Source organism: Cnephaeus nilssonii, assembly GCF_951640355.1.
Source record: "Cnephaeus nilssonii genome assembly, chromosome: 13".
Classification (NCBI taxonomy): Eukaryota; Metazoa; Chordata; class Mammalia; order Chiroptera; family Vespertilionidae; genus Cnephaeus; species Cnephaeus nilssonii.
This window is the reverse complement of record NC_137084.1, coordinates 78,164,894-78,188,729: the sequence shown is the minus strand read 5'-3', so window position 1 is coordinate 78,188,729 and position 23,836 is coordinate 78,164,894. Positions and strand designations below refer to the sequence as shown.

The window sequence follows — 23,836 nt, the reverse complement described above, 5'->3', positions numbered from 1 at the left end:
AGTTCATGAATTGACAAAATGACTGTGGTGATAGAAATTGTAACAGTGGTTGTCCAGAGCAGGGGACTGATTGAAAAGGGTATGAGGGAACATTCACAGGAGTGGGAAGTTAGGTATCTTGCTTGGTGTGTTGGTTACACAAATTTGTCAAAACTCATCAAGTTGTACAATTAAGACATGTGCTCACTGTGTGTAAATTTTACTTCAATAAAAACCTTAATTAGGAACCAGCCTAGGGCCTGATGGGATTGGGGCAGTCCTCTTCCAACCTGAAACCCACTGGGGCCTCAGATGCTCTGAAGGTGGCAGCCTCTGGTTCCAGCACCGATAAAGGGCAGAGCTGGGAGGATGTGGGCTTCACCATTCTTGGCCAGATGTGTCTTGGAGAAAACCCCTATATCTGAATAACCAAAGAAAGGTATGGGAAGGAATGCAAAATCTGTGCCAGGCCGTTCACAGTGTGTCGCTGGTGCCCTGGGGTCCACGTGCATTTTGAGAAGACTGACCTGTGCCAAACCTGTAGTAAATTGAAGAATATATGTCAGACCTGCCTCTTGGATCTAGAGCATGGCCTGCCCATCCAGGTTCCTGATGCAGGGTTGTCTTTAAGGATGACATACCAACGTCAGATGGAGAGGGAGATCTCTAACTCTTCTGGAACATGGCCAGTTGGCATGCTGGGGAAAGCCATGTCGACCAGCAACATGCTACTCACACTGGCCCGGGCCACACCCTACTACAAAAGGAACCAGCCCCACATTTGCACTTTGTGGGTGAAAGGAGAATGTAAGAAATAAGAGGAGTGTCCACACAGATTTGAGAAGCGTATGGATCCAGATGACTCCCTTGCTGATCAGAACATTAAAAACCAGTATTATGGACTCAAGACCCTGTGGCAGGTAAGCTCTTATAGCGGGTTTCAACAATACCTCGTCTGGACCCACCAGAGGACAAGACTCTCCCCACACTATATGCTGGTGGTCTGGGTGATACCACTGAGACAGATCTCAGAAATCATTTCTACCAGTTTGAAGAGATCCGGACAATCGCCATTGTACAGAGACAGCAGTGTGCTTTCATCCAGTGTGCCAAAAAGCAGGCTGCAGAAGTGGCCGTGGAGAACTCCTTTAACAAGTTGATTGTCAATGGCATAGACTCAACATGAAATGGGGAAGGCCATTTCAGGGCTGCCGAGAGCTCCTCCTCTCCCTCCTGCAACAGAAGAAGGCTCTACCAACTACAATCTACTCCCCAGTGGCCCTCCAGCTGGTGAACACTGTCCTGCCGCCACACCCTGGCATTGTCCGGCCCCACCCTCAGGTTTGGAGCCACACATGCTCCATCCAATGGGACCACCTCCTCCTTTCATGATGGCTCCAGGACTAGTCCACTGTCCTTCTCAGGACCCTCAGAGAATGGGAGCTCATGCCAGGAAACACAGCAGCCCTGAGCACATTGTCACCGCTCGGACTCTACAAAAGACAGGGCGCTGAAAAATCCCAGTACACAAATCTTGGAATAAATATGTATTTCCCTTTTAAAAAATCTAATTGTACACTTCAGATATTGCATTTTAAAGTTTGTAAATAATACTCCATTTTTATAAAAGTTTAAAAATGCAGTGACAGAAAAGTTTTTTAACTTATAAAAACAACAAAATCTAGCCCTGGCCAGGTGGCTCGGTTGGTTGGAGTATCATCCAGTACACCAAAAAGTTGCAGTTCAATTCTTGGTCAGGGCACATACCTAGGTTGCAGGCTTGATCCCTGGGAGGCAACTGATCAATGTTTCTGTCTCACATCAATGTTTCTCTCTCTCTCTCTCTCTCTCTCTCTCTCTCTCTCTCTCTCTCTCCCTATCTCTCTAAAATGAACAAAAACATATCATCAGGTGAGGATTAAAAATTAATTTTTAAATCTACAAATCAATATTGATATGATTAGAAAAACTATATTCAGAAAAAAATCTCATAGCCTTAAGTTTATGTATTTTAAAAATAAAAAATGATAAAATAAAATAAATAGAAAATGAAAATAAATTTTTAAAAAGTGTCAAAAAAGAGAAAAGCCTAAGAGATGAAGAGAAATACATGAATAATAATATAAAGATAGAAATTATTAGAAAATAAAAGCAATAGATTTTATCAATCTAGAGCTAATTTCTATGAAAATATGAATAAAATGGGCAAACACCTCATAGATTTAAACAATAGAAAACACACTGAAATCATTAAAATTGAGAATTGGGCTTTATGCACAGATATAGGAGCATTTTATAATGGCATAGAACATTTGAATGTACCACTCTATGTTAAAAATTCTGAAAATAATGATGAAACACACGATTTTCTAAAAGCCCATAAACTTCTAGAAATGATGAGAAAGTAGTCAATCTAGATACCAATAACCATCAAAGAAATGGGCATTTCTCCCTAAATAACTTCAGATGCTGCACCACGTCTAGACAATTTACAGTGAGCTCTACCAGAGCTTTAAGGAAAGATAATTCACATATAATTTAGACTGTTCCAAAGCACAGAAAAAGATGGCACACTTCCCAATTCATTTTCTCAAACCAGCAATACCAATTCCAACGTCTAACAAATGGAGCACAACAAAGGAAATCACAAACTAATCTCCCTATTAATATAAATAGCATGCAAATCCAGGAGCATGTTAATATACCAGTCAATTAATTAGTCACTTCAATACCTCAGAAGATTAAAAAATAATTACTTTAATGAACACAAAAATCAAAAATAATTAAATGCAATATTTTAAAAATACAAAAGCTTCCTGATACTAGAAGCAAACCTACTTAATCTGTTAAAAAATAGTTATTGCATATAAATAGCCAATATTATAGTTAACAATGAAATACTATAGCCTATTTCCATTAAACTCAGGACCAAGAGTGGTGTGTTCATTATTAGTTAACATTTTTCTAGAAGTTCTAGTGAATTCAATAAGACAAATAATTTTTTAATTGATAAATTTTAGAAACACAGAAAATTAATCTCTATTTTCAGATGATGCTTTTCTAAATAGAAGGCCTAAGTTAATCAAATAAAAATTCACTAGTAGGAGAAGTCAGTAAGGTACTAGTTTAAAAATATACAAAACTCAACAAATTTTTTCTATAAACTACCAGTAATCAGTTCAGAAATTTAACAAGGAAAAAAAATCCCCATTTTATACAACCACCACAATCATAAAATGCTTAGGAAACATAAGAAATGTGAGTTTTTATGAAAAATGGCTGCAGAGTAAGTGGAGCTCACAGACCCATCCCAGGACGAAACTGGAATTACAACTAAAATACAAAAAAAAAAAAAAAATCTGATTAATCAACTTAAGACTAGCTGGAGAGGACCCTAATAATGAAGGACTGAAAGTGGAGACCTCATAGAGACTGGTAGGAAGTGTGGAGGCATGAAAAGTAGGGCCAGGCTCCCACACACAGGAGCTGAAGTTCTGGAGAGATATCTCAGTTGTGGGGGGTTCCCACTGAAAACTCTGGGGTCTAATACTCACGCTGGGCCCCCCAGCAGAGAACACCAGAACTAAGAAAGGTGCCCACATAACATCTGGCTGTGAAAAGCAGCAGGGATGCTGTCTGCCAGAAAGAGACTGCAGGAAATTCAGGCACCCTCTAAAGGGCCAATTTCAAGTGCAGGCACTCACCTTGGTCTCCAGCACATGGAGGGCAGAGTGGACTGGAGCTGTGGGAGCAAAAGCCAGGATCTGGGGATTTAAGGTTAGAGCTCAGAGGGCAGCCACCCCTGTTTCACACTGTGGAGGTCATCTTTCTCTGGCAAACCTTTGCTATCCAGGCAGTTTTTGCCTGTGGGGAAGATAGCTGACCCACACTATTGGAAAATCCCTTGTCTCACCCTGTGGAGTTTCTGAGGCCCGTTATGAGACTGAGAATAACAATTAGCCTACAGACAGAAACAATTGCCCCACCCTGTCAGGAAAATCTCTCACCCCACCTGTGGATGATTGCTTGAACACACTCCAGACAGAATCAAATCAGTCTGCAGGCAGAGGTAATTCTTTGGAGGATTTGAGTCTTTGCCTGATCTAGTTAGTCAGAAACAGCAGTTTGGGTCCCTGCCACAGATACCATCCCAGACTGCTCAGTGAGGCAAAATCCAGCAAGACCCCAGGGGCCTGCAGCTGACACGTGCTGGAGCAGCTCTTTTGGGGAAGAGAGTACAGCTCCAAGGACAATTAAGGTGTAACACTCAAGGCAGACCCAGCCTCTGGGTGAAGGAGTGCCTGACCACTGGACTACTAGGAGATTCAACCTCTAGGTCCTCAATCAGATTGCCCAGAGCCAGAAAGGGACAGTGACCCACATTCATCTGCACTAGAGAAGCTCCCAAGAGGCCCAGAATAGACACACTAAAGGACCAGGTTCGACAACATCAGAGCAAAATACAATGAGCCCCACAAATAGCAGGCCCAAAGCACCTGTATAACAGCTGGCACGATGACATTGGGGTTGAACCTCACTGGTAGCAAGTCAGAGGGGAGATCCCTCCCATGAATGGGACATCAACAATCAAGTCCTGATTACAACAGGAAAGCCCAAACAATGCACACAAGAGGAATTCCTAGAGCATCCAGCTCAGGAGAACAAATAGACTACATCACTGGACCCCTCAAGACACTTTCTACATAAGGCCATCCCACAAAGACTTGGAGGTATAGCAGTTCCATCTAATACATAGAAGCAAATACAAAGAGACAGCTAAAATGGGGAGACAAAGAAACAACCCACAAATGAGAGAAAATAAGGAATCTCCAGAAAAAGAACTAAGTGAGATGGAGGCAAGCAACTAATCAGACATAGAGTTCAAAGCGATGGTTATAAAGATAGTTACGGAACTTGGTGCTAATTACAACAGCATGAGAAGGAAAATAGAGGCCATGAGCAAGAACCAGAGGAAAATGAAGAATAATATAGTTGACATTGAGAACACACTGGAAGGTATCAAAAGTAGATTGGATAGAGTAGAGGATAGAATCAGTGATTTGGAAGACAAGGTAGAAATAAATAACTAATTAGAGCAGCAAATAGAAAGAAGAATTAAAAAGCAGGAAGATAGCTTAAGGGAGCTCTGGGACAACATGAAGTGTAACAACATCTGCATTACAGGAATAACAGAAGGGGAAGAGGATGAGCAAGGAACAGAACCTGTTTAAAGAAATAATGAAAACCTGGGTTCCCCAAGATATGTGATCAGTGCTGGGGCCCCGCCAGCAGGCGAGGGGATACCAAGGCAGGTGCTGGGCGTGGAGGCCATGGGGGCATAGGCTACCAAGGAGACAGAACTGAACCTCACATCACCCTGCTTGGCCCCGGAGGATGGCTGGTTAGCCAGAGACGGGTAAGATTCCTCAGGGAAGGAACAACCTAAGACAGGCACAGTCACAGAGGGGCCATCAGGAGAGAGCCCGGGGGTCAACAGAGGTGGGGCACAGACCCTCACCCCCCAACTTTGCAGGGGCCTGAACACTCACCCCTTCTGAAGGAAGTCTCCTGCTCCCAGGGCTGCTTGACGTCCCATGCCCAGCTCAAATCGGGACCCGAGTAACAGACAGAGACTTGGCCGACAGCAGCTGCCCTCTCACTCCAACAAGAATTGTTTGAGTTGCCTTGTACCCATGGTGTGGGGAAGTGGGTTTATGATATCTAAATCCAGCCTACCACCAGGAATGCTCAGGACCTACTCAAGAAGGCAAATAATCCTTTCCACTAATATTTACAGGGTAAAATAAGATTGTTGTTAGAGTAATAAATTTGACAGTAAAATAGTAGTCAAGTCTTCAGGCAAATTTAAATTGGCTAGTTGAAACAAGCAAATTTTCTAGAAAAATTAATTGTACTGGACAAAAAGGTGTTCCTAAAGTGTTAACTAAAATTTTTATTGGTAGTTCATCTCATGATAAAATTGAGCACCATGTAATGAACCTAAAACAGTTATATTATAGTGCAAAAAAATAAAATTTAAAAGCCATCAGGACTACATTATAAAATTTTCAAAAGCCTCCTAATATTTAAATCAAAAAAAGGGAGGGATAGTAGAAAAATATCATGTAAGGAAAAATATCCTGTGAGTAAATTACATCTAGAAAATTAATACTTTAGAAAATTAATTGTAAGGCTAAAAGCAAGACACCCATGAAAAACACACAAGGTGTCAAAACAAGCCAGAGGAAAATCATTTGGGCAAAAAATGAAATAGGATCCCAAGTCAAATTTATAGAAAATATTCCTTTATTAACTTTTGGTCGAGAATATGTTTGTATATTTTCAGAAAACAACTCTGAGACCATGTGGATTCCAGCAACAGAGAGGAATCGACAGGACTACTCCAGCCATGAAGACAGAAGAGAAGCAGTCCAGAGATGGAAGACGCTGACGTCACCTTGCCATACTAGCAGTTAGCAGCTGTGCGTCACTGCAGGTTGCCCAGGACCAAACCAGAGAGAGTCGGACCTGCATTACCACCATTTGCCCACCATCCAGAACTGAAATGACATTGCTGACATGTACACATAAGGAACTGTTTGACATTGAAATTGGGTCTCAAAAGAACTGTTGGCCCAGAAAGAAACTCACTACAGACTGATTCATTTGCCTGTCAGCATAACCATTATTGCTTGTCTCATTTTCGGTTCTTATAAGCGTATTTCTAATAGCACATGATCTCACTCATCTAGGGGAAATAATGAACAACATAGACTGATGAACAAGAACAGATCCAGAAACAAGGAGGCATGGATCAGACTGTCAGGCCTCAGAGGGAGGGTATGGGAGGGTGGGGGTAAAGGGGAGAGATCAACCAAAGGACTTTTGTGCATGCATATGAGCCTAACCAGTGGTTAAGGTCAACAGGGGGGTGGGGGCATGCGTGGGGAGGGGGGTGGGATGGGAATGGGGGGATGAGGACAAATATGTGATACCTTAATCAATAAAGAAATTAATTTAAAGGAAGAAAGAAAGAAAGAAAGAAAGAAAGAAAGAAAGAAAGAAAGAAAGAAAGAAAGAAAGACACAAAACTTCCTCAACCTGGTGAAGGAAAATGCCAGACAAGTTCAGGGAGAAGAGAGAGTCCCAATCAAGATGAACCCAAAGAGACCTATACCTAGACACATCATAATAAAATGGCAAATGTTAAAGACAAAGAAAGAATCTTAAAGGCAGCAAGAGAGAGACAGAAAATTACCTACAAAGAAGTTCCCATTAGAATGTCACCTGACTTCTCAATAGAAATACTTCAGGCCAGAAGGGAGTGGCATGAAGTACCTGAAGTAATGAAAAGCAAGGGCCTAAATCCAATACTACTGTATCCAGAGAAGCTATTATTTAAAATTGGAGGTGAAATAAAAAGATTTCCAGACAAAAAGAGGTTAAAGGAGTACATTACCACCAAACCAGAAATGCAATAAATGTTAAAGGGACTGCTTTAAGAAGAAGAAAAGGAGAGAGAAAGGATCATAGGCATAAAGGGAATAAAAAATGGCAATAAATAAATACCTATCAATAATAACCTTAAATATAAATGGATTAAATGCTCCAGTCAAAAAGACATAGGGTTACTGAATGGATAATAAAACATGACCCATATATATGCTGTCTACAAGAAACCCACCTCCAAATAAAAGATACACACAGATTGAGAGTAAAGGGATGGAAAATGGGGGGAAAATAGCTGAGGTAACAATACTCACATCAGATAAAATAAACTTCAGAACAAACACCTTAAAAAGAGACAAAGGCCACTTCATGATACTAAAGGGAATGGTTCAGCAAGAAAATATAACCCTTGTAAACATACATGCACCCAATATAGGGGTATCCAAGTACATTAAAAGACTATTGTCCTAGCTGGTTTGGCTCAGTGGATAGAGTGTCTGCCTGTGGACTGATGGGTCCCAGGTTCGATTCCGGCCAAGGGCACATGCCTGGGTTGTGGGCTCAATCCCCAGTAGGGGGGTGTACAGGAGGCAGCCGATCAATGGTTCTCTTTTATCATTGATGTTTCTATCCTGCTATCCTTCTCCCTTCCTCTCTAAAATCAATAAAAATATATTTTAAAAAATACTATTGATAGACTTTAAGGGAGAGATTGACAACAATACAGTCATAGTAGGGAATTTTAACACCCCACTGATATCACTGGATAGATCTTCCAGACAAAATATTAATAAGGAAACAGAGGCCTTAAATGACACACTAAATCAGATGGATCTAACTGATATTTACAGAACATTTCACCCCAAAGAAACAGAATATGTATTCATCTCAAGTGCAGATGGAACATTCCCAAGACAGACCACATTTTAGGGCACAAAACTAGTTCATACAAATTCAAGAAGACTGATATAACACAAGCATCTTCTTGGATAACAATGGTATGAAGTTAGAAAGCAACTACAATAAAAAAAAAATTCAAAAACACTCAAATATCTGGATGCTAAATAGCATGTTATCAAACAATGAATTGGTTACCAATAAGATCAAGAAAGAAATTAAAAACTTCCTGGAAACAAATGAAAATAAACACACAACCACCCAAAAGCTATGGGAGATGGTGAATGCAGTCCTGAGAGAGAAGTTCATAGCACTACAGGTCTACCTCAAGAAACAAGAAAAAGGCCAAAACCGGTTTGGCTCAGTGGATAGAGCGTCGGCCTGTGGACTGAAAGGTCCCAGGTTCGATTCCGGTCAAGGGCGTGTGCCTTGGTTGCGGGCACATCCCCAGTGGGGGGTGTGCAGGAGGCAGCTGGTCGATGGTTCTCTCTCATCGATGTTTCTAGCTCTCTATCCCTCTCTCTCTTCCTCTCTGTAAAAAATCAATAAAATATATTTTAAAAAAAAAGAAACAAGAAAAAGGACTAATTAACTATCGAACCTTACAACTAAATGAATTAGAAAGAGAACAGCAAAATAAGCTCAGAAGAAGTAGATAATTATAGAAGAAAATAATAATTATCAGGACAGAAATAAATGACATAGAGACTAAGAAAAAGAAGATGAAGGAAAAAAAAACACAGTACAAAAGATCAATAAATCCAAGAGCTGGTTCTTTGAAAAGGTAAACAAGATTGATGAACCCCCTAGCCAGACGCATCAAGAAACAAAGAAAGAGGAGCCAAATGAATAAAATAAGAAATGAAAGAGGCACTATAACAACAGACACCACAGAAATACAAAGTATTATAAGCAAATACTATGAACAACTATATGCCAACAAACTGGGCAAAATGGACAAATTCCTAGAAACATACAATCTTCCAAAACTCAATCAGGAAGAATCAGAAAACCTGAGTAGGCCAATAACAACTGATGAAATTGAAGTCATAACTTAAAAACTTAAAGCAAACAAAAGTCCTAGAACAGATGGTTTTATAGGTGAATTTTACCAAACATTCAAAGAAGAACTAACACCTACACTCCTCAAACTATTCCAAAAAATTTAAGGGGAGGGAATACTTTCAATCTCTTTTTACAAAGCCAGCATTATCCTAATTCCAAAACTAAATAAAGACACTACAAAGAAACAAAATTACAGGTCAATATCCCTGATGAACACAAATGCTAAAATCCTCAACAAAATATGAGTAAATCAGATCCAGCAATATATTAAAAAGATAATTCACCATGATCAAGTGGGATTTATTCTGGGGATGCAAAGCTGATACAATATTCGCAAATAAACATGATACATCACATAAACAAATTGAAAGATAAAAACCACATGATCGTATCAATAGACACAGAAAAAGCATTCAACAAAATCCATAACCCTTTTTTGAAAAAAACTCTCAGCAAGTGCGAATAGAGGGATCATACCTCAACATAATGAAGGCCACATATGACAAATCTTTAGCTAACATCATACTCAATGGGCAAAAACTAAAAGTGTTACCCTTAAGAACAGGAACAAGACAAGGATGTATGCTTTCACCACTCTTATTCAACGTAGTACTAGAAGGCCTAGCCACAGCTACCAGACAAGAAAGAGAGATAAAAGGCATAAAAGAAAAAGCATCTAAATTAGAAGGGAGGAAGTAAAACTGTCATTATTCACAGATGACATGATATTGCACATAGAAAACCCTAGTAACTCCACCAGGAAACTACTAGACTTAATAAATGAATTCAGCAAGGTAGCAGGATACAAAATCAACATCCACAAATTGATGGCATTTTTATACACCAATAATGAACTCTCAGAAAGAGAAATTAAAAAACCAATCCCATTTACAATTGCCACACACAAAAAAAAAATAAAACACCTAGGAATAAACTTAACCAAGGAGGCAAAAGACCTGTACTTGGAAAACTATAGGACATTGAAAAAAGAAATAGAGGGATATAAACAAATGAAAGCATATACCATTTCAATGGATTGGAAGAATTAACATCATTAAATTGTCTAGATTCAACACTGTCCCTATGATAATACCAATGGTAGCCCAGTCGGTATAGCTCAGTGGTTGAGCATAGACCTATGAACCAGGAGGTCACCATTCAATTCCTGTTCAGGACACATGTCCATGTTATAAGCTCAATCCCCAGTGTGGGGCATACAGGAGGCAGCTGATCCATGATTCTCTCTAATCATTGATATTTTTATCTCTCTCTTTCTCTCCCTTCCTCTCTGAAACCAATAAGAAAATATTTTTTAAAAATAAATAAAATAAAATAACAACGGCATACTTCACAGAGCTGGAAAAAAATACTCCAAAAATTTATATCCTGTATAATAAAAGCCTAATATTCTAAGTGTCCGGTCATCCAGTTGGCCATTCAACCAATCAAAGAGTAATATGCTAATGATATGCTAAGGCCGCTCAACTGCTCGCTATCACATGCACTGACCACCAGGGAGCAGACAGTTGACTGGTCAACCAGTTGCTATGATATGCACTGACCAGCAGGGGACAGATAGTCAACTGGTCGACCAGTCACTATGACATGCAATGACCACCAGGGGGCAGATGCTCCGACTGGTAGGTTAGCTTGCTGCTGGGGTCCAGGCAATTGGGACTGAGTGAGATGGGCTGGACATGCCCTGGAGCCCTCCTGCGGTCCCTCCCTGGCTGGCTAACCTCCCACATCCCTCCCCCACCCTGATCGTGCACCAGTGGGGTCCCTCAGCCTGGCCTGCACCCTCTCGCAATCTGGGACCCCTTGGGGGATGTCAGAGAGCCCATTTCGGCCCATTAGCCAAATGACTGTTTGCTATGACACACACTGACCACCAGGGGGCAAACGCTCAATGCAGGAGCCAGGCTCACGACTGGTGAGTGCAGCGGCAGTGGTGGGAATTTCTCCCGCTCCATGGCAGCACTAAGGATATCTGACTGACGGCTTAGGCCCGCTCCCCGTGGCAAGTGGGCCTAACCATCAGTCGGACATTCCCCAAGGGCTCCCGGACTGCAAGAGGGCACAGGCTGGGCTGAGGGACACCCCCCCACCCGAGTGCACAAATTTCATGCACCGGGCTTCTAATGGTACTATAAAAGAACCTAAATAGCAGCAGCAATCTTGAAAAAGAAGAACAGTAGAAGGGATCACAATACTGAATATCAAACTATACTACAAAGCCATTATAACCAAAATAGCCTGGTGCAGGCACAAGAACAGGCATATCGACCAATGTTTCAGAACAGAGACCCCAGAAATTGACCCACACCATCACAGTAAATTAATATTTGACAAAAGAGGCAAGAACATACAATGGAGTGAAGACAGTCTCTTCAACAAATGGTTCTGGGAAAACTGGACAGACATATACAAAAAGATGAAACTAGACCACCAACTTACACCATACATAAGAATAAACTCAAAATGGATAAAAGGCTTAAATGTAAGGCATGAAACCTTAAAATTTTTAGAGAAGAACATAGGCAGTTAAATCTCAGACATTTCACATAGCAATATGTTTATGGATACATCTCCTTGGGCAAAGGACACCAAGGAGAAAATAAACAAATGGGACTACATCAAAATAAAAAGCTGCACAGCAAAAGAAACCATCAATAAAACAACAAGAAAGCCCACTGCACAGGAGAACATATTTGCCAATGTTATCACCGATAAGGGTTTAATCTCCAACATTTACTGGGAACTCATACAGCTTAACAAAAGGAAGATAAACAATCCACTGCCGGTGGGAATGCAGACTGGTGCAGCCACTGTGGAGAACAGTATGGAGTTTCCTCAAAAAACTAAAAATGGAACTCCCATTTGACACAGTGATCCCACTTCTAGGAATATATCCCAAGAAACTAGAAACACCAATCAGAAAGGATATATGCACCCCTATGTTCATAGCAGCACAATTTACCATAGCTAAGATTTGGAAACAGCCTAAGTGCCTATCAGCAGATGAGTGGATTAGAAAACTGTGGTACATCTACACAATGGAATACTACACTGCAGTAAAAAAAGGAGTTCTTACTGTTTGCAACAGCATGGATGGAACTGGAGAGCATTATGCTAAGTGAAATAAGCCAGGCAGAGAAAGATAAATATCACATGATCTCACTCATTTATGTAATATAACGAACAACATAAACTGATGAACAAAAACAGATCCAGAGACAGAGAAACATCGATCAGACTGTCAAACCTCAGAGGGAAGGTAGGGGAGGGTGAGAGTAAGGAGGAGAGATCAACCAAAGGACTTGTATGCATGCATATAAGCCTAACCAATAGACACAGACAACAGGGGGGTGAGGGCATGAGTAGGAGAGATAGGGGCGTTAATGAGGGAATAAGGACACATATGTAACACCTTAATCAATAAATTAAAAAAAAACCTGTGATACATCTACACAATGGAATACTACGCTGCGGTAAGAAAAAAGGAATTCTTACCATTTGCAACAGCATGGATGGACCTGGAGAGCATTATGCTAAGCGAAATAAGCCAGTCAGAGAAAGATAACTATCACATGATCTCACTCATTTGTGGAATATAATGAACAACATAAACTGATGAACAAAAACAGATCCAGAGACAGAGAAGCATAGATTAGACTGTCAAACCTCAGAGGGAAGGGGAGAGTGGGGATAAGGGAGAGAGATCAACCAAAGGATTTGTATGCATGCATATAAGCCTAACCAATGGACACAGATACCTGGGGGGTGAGGGCATGAGTGGGGGGGCAGGGTGAGGGGAAGCAATGAGAGGGATAAGAACACATATGTAATACCTTAATCAAAAAAGAAATAAACATAATAAGTACCCAGCATTCAAAGATTTAAAAAAATGAAAAGGAAACCCACTGTATGGGAGAAAATATTTGCCAATGATACATCTGATAAGGGGTTAATATCTAAAATATATAAAGTACTCATACAACTCAACAAAAGGAAGACAATCCAATTTTTTTAAAAAGGGAAGACCTGAATAGATGTTTCTCCAAAAAGGACATACAAATGGCCAAGAGACACATAAAACAATTCTCAGTCACTAATCATCAGAGAAATGCAAATTAAAACCACAATGAGGTATCACCTCACACCTGTCAGAATGGTCATCATCAGTAAATCAACAAACAAGTGCTGGCGAGGATGTGGAGGAAAGGGAACGCTAGTTCACTGCTGGTGGAAATGCAGATTGGTGCAGCCATTATGGACAACAGTATGGAGTTTTCTCAAAAATTAAAAATGGGACTTGCGTTTGACCCAGTGATCCTACTTCTGGGAATATATCCTAAAAAAAAAAAAACTAATCAGAAAGAATATATGCACCCCTATGTTCATAGCAGCACAATTTACAATAGCTAAGATTTGGAAACAGCCCAAGTGCCCATCAGTAGATGAGTGGATAAAAAAGCTGTGGTACATTTATACCATGGAATACTACGCAGCTGTAAAAAAGAAGGATCTCTTACCCTTTGGGACAGCAAGGATGGACCTGGAAAATATTATGCTCAGTGAAATAAGCCAATCTGAGAAAGACAAATATCACATGATCTCACTCATTTGTGGATTCTAATGAACAAAATGAATTGACCAACAAAATAAGACCCAAAGTATGGAGGCATGGAACAGACTGACATACCTCGATGTGGGGTTGGGGAAATAAGACGAGATAAACCAAAGAACTTATATGTTTATATGCATAGCCCATGGACACAGGCAATAGGGTAGTGAAGACCTGGAGGGGTGGGAGGAAGGGGGGGTATGGGAGGATAATAGGAGATATCTGTAATACAATAAAAAGTATATTTTTTAAAAAGTAAATGTGAGCCTAGCCATTGTAGTCAGTGGTTTAGCGTCAACCCATGCACCAAAAGATGGCTGGTTCGATTCCCAGTCAGGGCACATACCCAGGTTGCAGGCTGGATCCCCAGTAGGAGGTGTGCAGGAGGCAGCCGATCAATGTTTCTATCTCTCTTTTCTCCCTCTCCCACTCTCTCTAAAAATCAATTTTAAAAAAAATTTTTTAAAGAAATGTGAAATATATTATATGATAAAAACTACCAAACATTACTAAGGCCCAGAAATAAAACCTGTTTATTAGAGTGTTTGATATCATAAACATTAAGGCAATCTTAATGAAAATACCAATGAAATGTTTAATTTTAAAGAACAAACAAGTTATAATTGACAGAAGTTACTTTAAAAGATGTATAATATTTGTTTTACCAAATATTAAAATGTACTAATAAGATATATACATTCAAATAATAGAGTACTACAACAGGAATAGATAGAAAGAATCAGCACCAATTACATATAATCACTGCCTCTGTAATAAAAATGCCATCTTAAGTTAAAACAACCCTCTATGGCCCAGGCTGGCATAACTCAGTAGTTAGAGCTTCAGCCATGCACCAAATGGTCACAAGGTTCAATTCCCAGTCAAGGATACATACCTAATTTGAAGGTCCCCGAGCACATGCGGGGGAGGGGGGGGCGGGCAACCAATTGATGTGGCTCTCTCAGAATGATGTTTCTCTCTCTCTCTCTCTCTCTCTCTCTCTCTCTCTCTCTCTCTCTCTCTCTCTCCCTCCCTCCCTCCCTCCCTCCCTTCCTCCCTCTCTCCCCCTCAGCCTCCCTTCCACTCTCTTTAGAAAATGGAAAAATATCAATAAAAAGATATCCTCAGGTGAGGGTTAAAAAAAAAAGCCCTCTGTGAATGGTGGAGGAACTATTTCCATTTAATAGAGGAGGAAACTGAGGATCAGATAGTAAAGTAACTTATGCTAGATCATCTAAATAGCACCCAGCTAGAAAACATTATGAACAAGGATTATTTCCTGGAGATGGAACTACAAATATTATTTTTCTACTTTTTAATGATCCCTTTCTATAGCAAATTCAAATAATAAGGATAATTTTTTAAAATATTAAACTGATGTCAATTTTATTTCCGATATGTTGTGTTATCCTGCCTAATCAACAGTATTCATCACTTTGAGGAGGAAAAGCGTATTTCTCAGTGTAAGGACAGGAAAAAGCCTTTCTTTTTCTTTGCTGTGGCCTTCCACAATTTATGAGAAGCATCTTGTAATTAAACCCCAAGATTGTTAGCTCCCCTGATCCAATCAGCCATTCTGTTCAAACTGCAAGACAAGGTAAGCTATTCTCAAGGCTAAATTCTTGCATTCCCTCTCCTCCTGGCTTTTTTCATAATTCAGAGATAATTTGCACCAAGAAGTCTCTAGTTAGTAGAAAGTTCCCTTCTCCGCTCCCCTTCAAACAAGCCTCTTTTGAACTCTTCATAACTTTTGCTCTGACCATGTTTTACAGGCTTGGAAAAAATACTGACAAGATACCTCCCTAGGACATCTGCCCAACTGTCTCCTAGAAAGCGAACAAACTGTAACTTTTCAAAACAGACCCTGGTATCTGCTCAACTTCAGCCTCAAGTCCTCCTCCCTTCCATGTCACCTAGCAACAGCAGCCACTGCTCTTTAAAAGTGGAAGCTGCTTTTTGTTCCTGCCCTGTATTGACTAGCGATACAGCAGCCCTTTCCTCTCTTGGAAAGTAAAATAAACTTCCTCTCTGCATCTCTTCTTTTAGTTGTGAATTCTTTTGCAGCCTGTGTCACCAGCCAAACCCTAATCCTCAGTTTTGATCTTCAAACCAGAATTCTAGTACACAGAAACAGAAAAGACGTGAAAGCTAGGTTGGTTTGTTTTCTGAGGAGAAATACTCTCAAAAAGGTATTTAATGCCTCCATACATCAAAACAGTCAAGTATGGCCAACTTAGTCAGAGTCTTACAAAATCCATAGAGTATACAAGAAAGAAGACATAGCATTCCCACAATTCAGATGCAAAAAGTAGAAAGCCCACTGGGCCCTGGGGAGAGGGCAGAAAGAACTCATCAAAGAAGTCCTCGATTCTGTTCCCACACCCCACAGTCAATAAAAGTGGGAAAGGTGCAATAAAATGCCCCAGATAGTTTGAAGTCATGCCGAAATCTAAAGGGAGACACAAATCCCACTTTCTGTTTGAACTTTGATAAAAGGATCATCTGCAGGTCCCTTGTACAGTAATATATAGTAGAATGAAAACAAAGACATGGGTAAACAACACCAAGGGATGGAGGCGTGGAAAGGGAATGATGCTACTGGGTCACAGGAGGTCATCCACAACAGTGAGCATTAAGAGGAGCTCAGTCACCAGTGGGACACAATGGAGAACTTTCCCAAGAGCAACCATCTTGAATTTCCCTTAACTGGAAAACGGGTCACAAGCTACACCAGCCACAAAAGCATCAGCAACAGATGCAGAAAGGACCGAAGCAGACACTCAAAGATGAGGGGGTGCCCTGGCCAGGTGGCTCAGTTGGTTGAGCATTATCCTCTGCACCAAAAGGTTGTGGGTTCGATTCCCAGTCAGGGCAAGTGCGGGAGGCAACTGATCAATGTTTCTCTCTCACATTGATGTCTCTGTCTCTCTCTGTGTCTCTCTCCTTTCCTCTCTCTAAAATCAATAAACATATCCTCGGGTGAGGATTTAAAAAAGAGATGAGATGGCATGAGTTACACATCAGAGTTCAATGGGAACCAGCAAAGGAAGATCTGTCTTAGGACTTAAATCTCTCCAGCTGCCAGTAGGTCACACAGCTTCTCTCTGAGCCCAGATAGCAACCAGACACAGGGAAGAGAAGGAAGGGAGGGTGTCCAAGAGGGACATGGCAGGGAGAGGAATCCTCCAAGACTGTCCATTTACCAACAACAACAAACAAAAAAAAATGGGGAGATAATCCGGAAGAAACCATCTGAAAACTGGAAGAGACATTGACCTATGATGAGAAGTTTTATCTTCGCCCCCGCAACAGCAGGAACAATATTAGTCCAGCCACAGGAAAGTCAGAGGACCTACATTGCTTTACATATATGAGTTTTAGTTCATCAATGATGCTATGTGTTTTCCTAAGACTATCTATCATGTGTTTAGCACTTAAGGTGTTTCAGGCACTGTGGTAAATGCTTTACATTCAAATCCTAGTCTGTACAACAATCTCAAGAGGCAGGTGCTGGCAGTCGTCACTCCCTTCTGGGTACCAGCTCCCGCTGCCCTGCGCAGGCGGGCTGGCATCGGGCCCAGGAACAGCAGAGCAGGTCTTCGGGTCCAAGTGTCGCGGCAGCGCACTCCAGGCGAGAATCGGGAGGAGGAGCCGACTGCAAGGATAGGCCCAGGAAAACAACCAGGAAAAAATCTCATCATGGCAGATATCCACCACGAAAACAAAGAAATGGAGCAGCCCATGCAGAATGGAGAGGAAGACAGCCCTTTGGGAGGGGGTGAAGGCCACCAGCCAGCAGGAAATAATAGACGGGGACAGGCCCGCCGACTGGCCCCTAACTTCCGACGGGCCATACCCAATAGGCAGGTCAATGATGGGATGGGCGGAGATGGAGATGATATGGAAATGTTCATGGAGGAGATGAGAGAAATCAGGAGAAAACTTAGGGAGCTGCAATTAAGGAATTGCCTGCGTATCCTTATGGGGGAGCTCTCTAATCACCATGACCATCATGATGAATTTTGCCTTATGCCTTGATTCCGGCCATTTTCTATGAGATTAATACTGTGATTCCCACTGTTGTTTTCTTTTTCCTTGCGTTTTCTGATATGCCTTTACTGATCTGTTTGCTATGAACCTTATGTAATTTCCATGTGTCAGGTGGGTTCTGTGTTACCAGCTTCTAATTGGAGATTGCCTTGGTACACAGTCTTAAGTTTCTGTCAACAGTAGTTTCACCCATTTGCATGGAAAAATGTAAAGTTAATAAAGCAATTAAAAAGAGGAAAAAAAAAAAGAGGCAGGTGCTATCATTACCCTGGGACTACAGAAGAGTAAACTGTGATTTAGAAATGTTAAGTAAACTTCAGGTTAGACAGCAAAGAAGTGATAAAGATTTGAATCCAATGCCAGAACCCACACTCAAAACATCATGTAACACTGCCTATGTACCACCATTATGCTCACTCTTCAGAAGTTAAATAACCCAACCAGCAAGTGGCAGAGCTGGGTTTGAACCAGGGCAGTCTGGTTCAAGATATGCCAGTTTCTATTTCTTGAATAATTTTTAAATATTTTAACGAATCTAGTTATTTTTTACAATCTTTTTATTGATTTTGGAGGAGAGAGGCAGAGAGACACAGAGAGAGACATCGATTTGCTGTCGTCCCACTTATTTATGCATTCATTGGTTGATTCTTGTATGTGCCCTGACCAGAGATTGAACCTTCAACCTTGGTGTATCGGGACTGTGGACGGAAAAAAAAAAAAAAGGCCACATGCTAACCTGACCAGCTCAGGGAAGGCCTGCATGGCAGTCTTACAAACTTAAAGACCTAAAGTAACCACAAAGGATGGTCTGAAATTAAAACATTAACTAAAAGCAGTTATGGTGGGTAGTCACATCCTAGGTTGGTATCTTCACTGACAAGATCAATCTTTACCTTAACTGAGCCTATCTGTCTTTTTGCATCTATGATAACATACCCTTGAAATGTCTGGGTAACTTGTAACTTCTTTTTTTCCGGACCCCCTTGGGGCACAACCTAATGTGCCTGGGCGCCAGGACAGATACTACAAATTCCTTCACTGTTATCATGTTATTGTTGACTGTTGGCTGTCCTACACCCACCTAAGTATGTGTCTATCATTTTACTTTTTATTCAATCCCAAAGGTTTCCCCCCGCTTTGCTTCCTCCCTCCTCTCTAATCTATCACCAATGGATTTCATGTAACCCACCTACGTCTCCCCCTTTGATTGTAATGTATATAGAACAAGGTGATAATGCTCTAGAAAATGCCATTTTCTAGAGCATTATCCCAATTCTTGAGATTCTGCTTCCTGGCAATTGTCGACAGCTTGGCTCAAATAAACTCACAAAAACTCTTGACAGGTTTGCATGTTTTTACATTAACAGGACAATGCTCTAGCCAACTGAACTACCCGGCCAGGGCCTGTTTATCAACATTTTAACTCTTCCTGCTGCTGTTATAACTATGAAAAGCACAGGGAACACAAACTAGATTAGGGTAGTGGGAACTAAAAAGATAACAGGATATAAAGTAAATTCAGCAAGGTTGTATGAATAGAAACTTTTTGAAAAAGAGACAAGCTGTAGGAAGGAGTGAAATTATTGGTAGCTGGACACTGGGAGCCATGAGAAGAACTGTGATAATCTAGCAACGCAGCATTACAACTAACAACCGCTGAGCGAATCAGTAGGAAGCCCAGAAAGGCATGCTAAAAACCCCCTGTGGACGGTACAGCTCACATCTCATAAGGCAATCACACCTCCTGCTGGAGAGAAGCTGAAGAAATGACAAGCATGCCGAATAGTGCAGGACAACCAGGATCTTAGTGTACTCAAATTCAGAATACAGAGCGGAGGCGTGGAACGACAGGTTGGACAGTGTGACAGTATTTGGTGTGCACTGGGGGGAAAGTGGCTGCTCAGGACCACTAGTTGTCAACTCATTAGCTAGGGCACCTTGCACGTGCTTTCATGATAGGGATGAATAATACAGGAACATAATTTGCTGTATTGTATATAGGGAGAGATGGAGGAAGGGAGAAAGAAGATTTGCAACTGTTCAAAATACAACTAAACCTAAGGGAAATGCTCCAAAATCCCAACTAAACAAGCATGTGTAGATTCTTTTGTTTGTAAGGAGATTTCCTGAGAGTCATTTTCCAAAACCCTTTCATGGGTACTTAGTTAACATCTAGACTTCACAGATAGCTCTACTTGTTTAACTCTGGTTTGTTAAATCACAGTTTTGACTAGGCTAGTGTCTTGAGTGCCCCAGGGTGATTAACGGCCTTGTCTCAGAGCTAAAGGCTGCATTCCTAACCTCAGAATCTCAGAAACAATGGTGATGAGCCTTTACACTATTGTCTTCCATACTTGGACTTACACTAGGCTGCGGGCCACTTAAAGAGCAGAAGATATTTTTTTCATCTCTATATCCCTGAACCTTACATACCTACAGTGTCGGCCCTTGGTAAGTGGGTGAGGAAAGGGCAAGCTTATAAACCACCACTTGGTAAGGAGCACAAATTGAGCAATTCTCTTGTAAAAAAAATATTTTTATTGATTTCAGAGAGGAAGGGAGAGGGAGAGAGAGGTAGAAACATCAATGATAAGAAAGAATCATTGATCAGCTGCCTCCTGCACATCCCAAACTGGGGATCGAGCCCACAACCCAGGCATATGCCCTGACCGGAAATCGAACCCTGACCTCTTGGTTCATAGGTCGACACTCAATCACTGAGCTATGTGGGTGGGCTTGAGCAATTCTTTAATGCATCTTCCTGACCTTCCTCTGGGTGATTTCATCCACTCCCTTTCAATTACCATCTATCAGCTGACCATTCGCAAATGCACATCGCTAGTCCAGACCAGCCCGGAGCTCCTGACCTTCAAACTGCTGTATCTAACTGCATACTGGCCATCTCTTCAGACTCTCTGTGTCCTACCCCTCAATGTCCATGTGCTTGTTACTAAAATTTGAAACTTGGCAGTCAGCCTTGATACATCCCTCTCCTTTAGCATTCCCTTTCACATTTAAATGATCAAAACACTCGCTCAGTGGATAGATAGAGCATCGGCCTGCAGAATAAAGTGTCTCAAGTTCTATTCCGGTCAAGGGTACATGCCTGGGTTGCAGGTTCAATCACCAGTAGGGGGCATGGAGGAGGCAACCAATCAATGATTCTTTCTCATCATTGATGTTTCTATCAACCACTCCCTCTCTGAAGCCAATAAAAATATATTTTTAAAAAATAATCACAAAATCCTAAATATCCCAAAACCTATCCACTTCTCAAGCTACCAAGAATTCCTTCTTTAACTGCTGCAATAGCCACCCAACTGCCCTATGACAATTCTTGTCCCCTCTCTCCACCAATCCATTCAAATCCAATTATTTCAATCTCTGTCTTTATAAATCCTTCAAAGGCTATAAAACCCAGAATGTCTTGAAGGAAAGTGTTGAGACTAACTATACCAGGGTCCTAAGAGGAGCACCAAAACCAGAGAATCTAAACCTCTAAGGATAGGCCCAGACACTGAAAATTTAATCCCAAATCGCTACTATGGTTTAGAGGTCCTACATCAATCATCTGACCTCTGGCAGCCGCAGGCAAGGGTGGGGCCCTTTATTCACCATGCTGTCTGTCCCCCAGCACCTGCACTTCCCTGGGAGCAGCACTCGGGCATTGGTCTCTGTGTGTTAAATGTCTGATTCCCGGCCCCAGGGTAAGCTCCAGGAGAGAAGCCACCTGCCTGCTATGTTCACCAATTATTTCTCGAGCCCAGCACAGTGGGCACAACAACAGCATTATTTAATTCACTGCCATTCAGAATCCAAGACAAAGGACTTTCTCCACGGTAAAGTTGGCTAAACATGCCTGAAAACATCTTCATTTGTTGAAATAGTGTACAGACCAAGAAGAAAAAAGGGCTCAGGTAACAATGACTGGAGAAATTAATGAGTGGCCTTAAGGAGAAAGTTTAATCTTCAAAATCAAAGTACTTTTTTGAAGGTTGATAACGAGCTTTTCTCCTATCTCCAGTGAGATCAAATGAACAGAAATGAGCTTTGCGCTACATTCAGCAAGTTTTTGATCATAATGAAACCAAAATGTGGGGTTTGAGTCCGAGTTCGTTGTCTTGTGAAATCGAAGATTGAAGTCCCAGACAAAACCAGGTAGCAGAACCAAAGTTTATTGAGAAGCCAGTCCTGGGAAAGGTGCAGCAGGTGTTCAGGCCAGTGTCTCAGCTTCTGTTGCATGTTGTAGCTGCGTGTCATTCAGCATCCATGCTATTAAAGCCTGTCAGTCCATGTGTAGAGTCCCACAGGGCCACAAGCCACGTGGGCACAGGGGAGCATCCCCACTCAAACCTAGTGCGCGGGGGAGACCAGGAACCTAGTGCGCTAGGGAGAGAGAAGACAGAGAGGAAGCACTCACTTTTTAATCTAGTCTAGGGGGTAGGTACGGCCTTGCTAGCTCTTGATTGGTCCTTTTAAAGAATTTTGCCTTAGCAACATCTTTGGGATTGGTTTATACCTTATTGCAGTGGTTCTCAACCTTTCTAATCGTAATGTAAATATCTGTGTTTTCCGATGGTCTTAGGAGGCTCTACAGCAGCGGTTCTCAACCTGTGGATCGCGACCCACAGGTTGAGAACCGCTAGCAGGGTCACCTAAGACCATCGGAAAACACAGATATTTACATTACGATTCATTAACAGTAGCAAAATTACAGTTATGAAGTAGCAACGAAAATAATTTTATGGTTGGGGGTCACCACAACATGAGGAACTGTATTAAAGGGTCGAGGCATTAGAAAGGCTGAGAACCACTGCCTTATTGCCTTGTGATTGGTTATCTGCAAGCTGCCTGTCTTAGCAACAATCCATACATTTTAAAGTTTGTCTCTCTTCTTTTCACCCCCCTCTTCCCCTCTTCCCCATGGTCCCTGTCCCTGTCTACCTAGCTTCCTTTTGTGTGCTCAATAAATACTGTAAGGGTAAATACAAACCTTAAAAAATAAACTTGAATTTTCTCTGGTGTAAAAAAGGAGAGAGATCCCCCTCACACATACCTTTTCTTAGAGCATTTCCTTTAGAAAACTTATGAATTCTTTGTTTTTTTGAAAATGTATGTAAATATTCTTAAAAGCTAAACAAGCCTGCGATCAGTTTTACAACCCAGGAATGTCTTTCTCAAAGCCCTAGGAGCCATCTCTAAACGTAAACATCAGGAAGACAGCTCTGTGAGAGCTTAAACTGGGCATCTGGCTCCAGTCAACCTGTCATAGGTATTTGACATTTTCATTCTTCTTCTAGATAACGGCAACTAGCAAACACAGATGGTCACCACATTTCCAAGTGAGTTTAGGATGAACTATGTGTGAGAAATGGTGCCACCACGTCCTCTTATCCTGAGGAACAGTTATTTTTGTCCTGGCAACATGGATTGACAGGTTGTATCTGCCTGGTCGTACTGAAGGGTGAGATGTCTTTACATTCTTCAGCTGACTCCCTGTGATGCACATCACATTTTGGTTAAATGCTTGTTCAATAATAAAACTGTCTTCTATGTTTATGGAGAGGTTTTCTGTGTAAATAGATTTTATTTCTCCACTGTTAGGGTTCGGCCAATAATGCAGGCTGTGCAAGAATTCACAACAAAAGAAGAGATGCAGAGAGGAAGTTTATTTTACTTTCCAAGAGAGGACAGGGCTGCTGTATCGATAGTCAATACAGGGCAGGAACAAAAAGCAGCTTCCACTTTTAAAGAGTAGTGGCTGCTGTT

The 23,836-nt window shown here is 41.3% G+C and overlaps 1 protein-coding gene and 1 pseudogene across 2 annotated transcripts; both read left to right on the top strand.

Moving 5' to 3' along the window:
* The first annotated feature begins 242 nt into the window (after positions 1–242).
* On the top strand, positions 243–1,493 carry LOC307110215 (pre-mRNA-splicing factor RBM22-like; annotated as a pseudogene). Its single transcript has one exon. The product of its transcript is annotated as a pre-mRNA-splicing factor RBM22-like (transcript).
* Positions 1,494–17,566: 16,073 nt separating this feature from the next.
* On the top strand, positions 17,567–18,191 carry LOC307109768 (protein BEX3-like). The gene has a single exon (XM_079788645.1). It carries the CDS (start codon positions 17,717–17,719, stop codon positions 18,053–18,055), a length of 339 nt encoding a protein of 112 aa, XP_079644771.1. The 5' UTR covers positions 17,567–17,716; the 3' UTR covers positions 18,056–18,191.
* The last annotated feature ends 5,645 nt before the right edge of the window (positions 18,192–23,836 follow it).